Below are 5465 nucleotides of genomic sequence, written 5' to 3'. Positions count from 1 at the left end.
AGGTTTCGTCGCTCACCACTTGCGTCGGCGGCAAAAGAAGACAGGAAGTCAGCGGATACAGGCAAACCAGCTGGAGATTGGTCCGTGGAATAACTCACCTGTGCTTGGTAAAGGCCGGGGCCTAAAGATTACCAAAAGGTTTGGTACCCAGGCTAGCACAATGGCGAGTAAAATGCAAGGAGTGCAAACTAGGGACAACCCAGTCTTAACCATTGGAAGGGAAGGGGGTGAAAAGGGAAAACATTCCAACCCAAGAGACGTAGCAGTGGACATGGACGGTAACATCGCAGTGTTGGAGAGCGGGAACAAATGGGTTCAGATATTCGATGCCAAGACTGGCCAGTCGCTTCGGTGTTTCTCACGGTGGACGGTGAGGATCATTGGGGCATTGACGTGGACTCCGACGGACAGTTTCTTGTGACGTGTCGAAACATTTCCGGCACTGGCGGTCAAGCAATCTGGGTGTACTCACGTGAAGGAGAGCTTAAGAAGACACTAAAACCTGACTGGAGTTGCAGTTCTGAAGGACGGCCGCATGGTGGTGGCAGACGACACACAGCAGTCCTGTCTCCTCCTGCAGCATGACGGGAGCCTCATCCGGGAGATCGGCAAGGGACAGCTACAGTACCCATGGTTCATCGCGACTGACGAATTCCGTGATGTGTTCTTTGTCACTAATTTCGATGCTCATAAAGTTTTCGTGTTTGACCTTGAGGGAAATCTGAAGTTCAATTTCGGTACAGAAGGAGAGAATGGGGGAGGGCTCCTAAAATATCCAACCGGGATAACATTAGACCCGGAAGGTAACGTCATTGTAGTGGACCGTTTGAACAACCGTCTGCCGGTGTTCAGGCCTGACGGGACGTACCTGAGAACTAGGGCTGCGTACCTAAACGTAACATCAGGTACAGGTACAGGTACTGGTACAGAGGTTTAGGTACAGGTCCGGACCTGTACCTGTACCTGAACAATTTGACAAATTAACACGTGTTCTTCACTTTTTCAATCATGACACAGAAACAATAATAAAGTGTTGGAGGGAAGGGAAAATGACTGACCTCTGACCTGATTTGAGTTTGTTGACCAATCACAACCCTTGATCAGCCACACTCTCGCGATGTCTCGTGAGACTGAGGATCTCAAATCAATCGACGGTGTTTACGTCTTTTCCAGTGCTAATTTTTCGTCTTTGTGGTAGGATTTACCTATCTATAGTCATATACATGGTGTAAACTAGCTATTTCGGTATATACTCGTTACTTCATGATCCGGTATTTTGGACCTGTACCGAAACGATTTTTACGGTATTTGACCGGTACAGTGTACCGGTCCGCAGCCCTACTGAGAACTGTGGCCCTGGTAATGGAAGAAGGACCCTGGCGAATCACGATGACACATGCATGATGGACACATCGCTGTAGCGTGTTCTTTGGGAAATTGTGACGACATGTACAAATATACAAGTAGCTAAAATAAATCACTTGTATTTAAAACAAATTGTAAAAAATTACAGACTGTCCAGTCTTAATACCACAGGGACACAACAGGAACTAAACTTCAGAAAATATCATCACCAATATTAATATAATGTACTTGTAGCAGAATATAACCAACATTTACATTCCAATAGCGTTTCTGGGACGATAGAGAGGTACCATGTAACTGAAAACAATCAGATGTAATATTGCAACTAGATTCAAAGCAAAAGCTTGCAATAAACTTATCATCATTAATCCAGTAATCCTAAGAGTAAAAATCGTGCATAGATGTATATGTGCAGCATTAGCCTTACCGAATGGACCTTTGACGTGATGACCAGTGATACCAGTATTGTATGAAATAAGAATAGTGTACTGTCTCCGCAATGATTAACTCTTACTGTACACAACATTGAACATTCGATGCTGCCTCAAAGGCATATCTACATACGAGAGCAAATATGGCTTGGTAAGGGTTTCACACATACCAAACACAAACAGTTACACATTTTGAATCCGAACTTTTGTTATATCTCGCATATGACGCTCTCTTCTGGTTGGTTAATCTCCTGTAGTCCACGGCACATGCTATAGTAGAATGCGTTAGGCGTGGCTATCAAGATATGCGTCACGCCTGTACTGTATATACGACCATCTAGAACATGACACTAGCGGTGACTGCATCCGCCATCTTGGGGTCGATCTTCCGCAGTTCCCGGTACAGGTCCTGGTAGAACGGCTTGTTGATTGAACGGATGGTGTTCGGTGCCAGCGGGTTCAGGTTAGGCAGGGTGATCAGGATACGGAACATGCTGGTGTTGAAGGCCTGGTACATGCTGCATTCGGTATCCCATGGGTGGAGAGAGAACCTCGTAAAAAGCCGAAGAAAGCCATTTTAATTATCAAATGCTATTTTTTAAACCTGTCTTTCGGGACAAATTAGGTCGACAACACGTGGGTTAGAGATTGTCAGTCTCCCAAACCGGTGGACTTAACGAAGAACAGTGTCAGCCTTAGAATTTCATCACTACTTTAATTCTAACAGGTTTATAAGAACGTCTTTGGACAACTGATGAAATGGTGTAATGATGATTGTTTATGTTTTTAGATTGTATGTGATGTATGTATCCATTGTAATAAAAATGAATAAATAAAAATTTTTAAAAAAGAACGTCTTTAGTCTATTTTCAATGTATTTTAGGCTTTATCTTGAAACAAAACTATTTTTCAAATTTGAAGATTGATGATCCAAGATGGCGGATAGCTTAATATTAGGTATGCATGACGTCATTTTATGACGTCACTGGTGTTGCTACGGGCAACATAAGTCTTAGTAGACCCTAATATTCTATTATAAACTTTTTGATAAAGTTATGTTGTATACCATTGAACTTTTACGGAATAACCTATGTATACGGTTTGGGCCAATAAAATCACATTAAGACGTCATAATGACGTTATTTTACGTCACAACGACATCAATATTGTTGTTATAATCCCTTTAACTAATACGCCATGCTCTAAAAAATTTGGTGGTCATACAATATACCATTCGCGAGTTTTGAGTGGGGGGGGGGGCGAATGAGCCCTCCAAATCATGATTTGGAATGGAACACGTTTTGGAATGCAACATGGGCCGTCTTTTGGGATTGAGGCACAAGTCGGTGCAAAAGCAAGTTTTATAAATACCATTGGCTTAGCTGCTAATACATAATTGTGATAAGGGTCAGTCTATTATGGATTGTGCGAATCTCACCTTAGCATCAACCACCCAGTGCTGGCATCATGGTCCAGACTGTGCACAATGGTGTGGTTAAAAAGAGGGTCCAGCAACTTTGGGTCAATCTTGTGGCGTTCCATCACGATCTGTAACGCCTGTCGTGACCTGTAAATTTTAGGGGTAAAACAACTCTCAGTCCCAATTTACACAATTCCAATTAAAGAAGTGCAAAATTGTGAATTATGTTCTTCAAGAATATGTCCAAGGCGCCTCACATAATTTTTAGGTTATTTGGTTGTAAATTTCAGGGCACAGTAGAGATGTAAATTCTAAAAGTCTGTATATATCTATCCGAAAAAATTCATCATTTAACAAAATCACAATAGAATAAGAGAAAAAAAATGGGGAAACAATTTCATCCATACCATGGTATGAAGTGAAATATAATACACGTAACTACAAGCAGAACATCCGTAAATAATTTCATCAGGTTGGTAAACGACTGAATAGCAAGGTTCTTTTTATCACAACCATTTATTTTTTCAAGCCGACGTTTCGATGACCTTTTGTCATCTTCATCAGGGCAATTCTGACTGGTTTACTGTGCACTGACACTAGATGTTACTTGGTGCATAGTGCACTAAAGGTGTTACATAGTTCATAGTGCACTTATTACATGCAGAACATTAGACTCTCTAAAGATAACATGGGATTGGAGAATTCAGAATTCAGCTTTATGAATTCCCCAGCATGCTGTCAATCTAAAGAGGCATAATCAATTCTGAGTCCCGACGACATTTTAAAAACGTTGAGTTCACAAGAGCTTGGACCTTCTGACTTACTGCCCATCAGTATTTTCGCCACCCAGGTGCTGTCAACCTACTATATACCCAAACCCACAACTCAGCCATCCAAAATAATACCTCCGTACCTGGACGTAAAAAATACATATTGCTTATATTTTCATAAGGGATATAATATCCACTAACCTAAAAAGCCTGCCGGCAAAGGAGTCCCTCCCGTGTAAGTTCCAGTGTTCCATGGCCTGATGGCCCGACAGAGCGCTCATGTTCCTACTCTCCTCCACGACGCTCTCTCTGATACAGGCACTTCCATAGCCGAGATATCTGGACACGTTACCTAACACACTCACTGACGAATGGAGGAGCGCGTAATGTAACGGAATGGAAGTGTAGGTCGACTCCCGGAGAGTCTTTATATCGTTATCCACGATGTGTCGGACCAAGCCATTGGAGAACAGGTGCGACTTGGTGTGCAGGGAATGACCATGGTAGAAGAAGATTGTGGAAAAGATTTGACATCTGTTGTTTATTTTAACTCCGTTGCGAGTAAAACACAAAACTCGGACATCACTCTTGCTTTTCTTGTACCTCAGTGACATATTCTTCAGCCTGTATCCTCCGGAAGCACGCAGCTTGCAATATTTAACAGTTACTTCATATTCACCCGACTTGCCGTCTGTTGCAGGGCGGATCAGCATAGCCATGGTCGTGTTCTCTATGTAGCCAACAATGTCTCTGTCAGTAGGCGCTCGCATGACAAACAGAAGGTAGAGAGAATAGAGTGCTACGTATATCCACCGTATGAAGTACATGGGGCTCTGGAGGAGGTAGTGGCGCCAGAAGAGGTGCTGAACACTTGGGGTCCACTCACAGTCGTCAATGCTGGGGAGGATAGGCGAGGATGTCTTCGTCGGTCTCATTTTGCCTCAACAGAACAGGCAGTGACATGCACTTGTCAACAAAATTAACCTACAGAAAGAAACCATCGATAAATGCCAATAAACTAAAGAGCTGCAAGGCCATGTGGTGCAATACGACCAAAAGGTCCTAAGTTCGAACCCTGCAATGCGACTTATGTTGTGTCCTTGGGAATTAAAGACACTTTTATACGAATTTCCTCACTTAACTTAGGTGAAAATAAGTATTGTCCGCTAATGCATTTGTCTGTATTTGTTGATGGCGGCATAAATATAAGTTGATTTGAAAGCTGATTTGCTTTTGTTTTCCTTGTTTTCTTATGCTATGATATTTTCTTTGTGTTAATATTGGTTTCTTATGTTGTTCTTACTCATAATAACTTATGATTTGACTAATGGAAATTTATTTTTTTGTTCAATATGATATGTTCTTGATTGTCTTACTTTATTGTTTAGATATTCAATTCGCCGTGTTAACTTTATATTATCTTGTACCTATTTTGAGTTAATTTTTTTGCTTGTCCCTTAATACATTGCAAGTTAAATG

The 5465-nt window shown here is 41.8% G+C and overlaps 1 protein-coding gene and 1 pseudogene across 1 annotated transcript; one reads left to right on the top strand and one right to left on the bottom strand.

The window, feature by feature from the left end:
* Window positions 1-12: 12 nt before the first annotated feature.
* Window positions 13-1554, top strand: LOC109475998 (annotated as a pseudogene).
* Window positions 1555-1929: 375 nt separating this feature from the next.
* LOC109476046 lies at window positions 1930-4921 on the bottom strand. Its single transcript, XM_019776872.1, has 3 exons — window positions 4188-4921; window positions 3235-3363; window positions 1930-2347 (listed from the first exon to the last, which is right to left on the bottom strand). Exons 1-3 carry the CDS (start codon window positions 4919-4921, stop codon window positions 2134-2136), a joined length of 1077 nt encoding a protein of 358 aa, XP_019632431.1. The 3' UTR covers window positions 1930-2133.
* Window positions 4922-5465: the final 544 nt, after the last annotated feature.

Source organism: Branchiostoma belcheri, unplaced genomic scaffold, assembly GCF_001625305.1.
Source record: "Branchiostoma belcheri isolate BF01 breed outbred unplaced genomic scaffold, Haploidv18h27 scaffold36, whole genome shotgun sequence".
Classification (NCBI taxonomy): Eukaryota; Metazoa; Chordata; class Leptocardii; order Amphioxiformes; family Branchiostomatidae; genus Branchiostoma; species Branchiostoma belcheri.
This window is presented reverse-complemented; position numbering and strand designations above follow the sequence as displayed.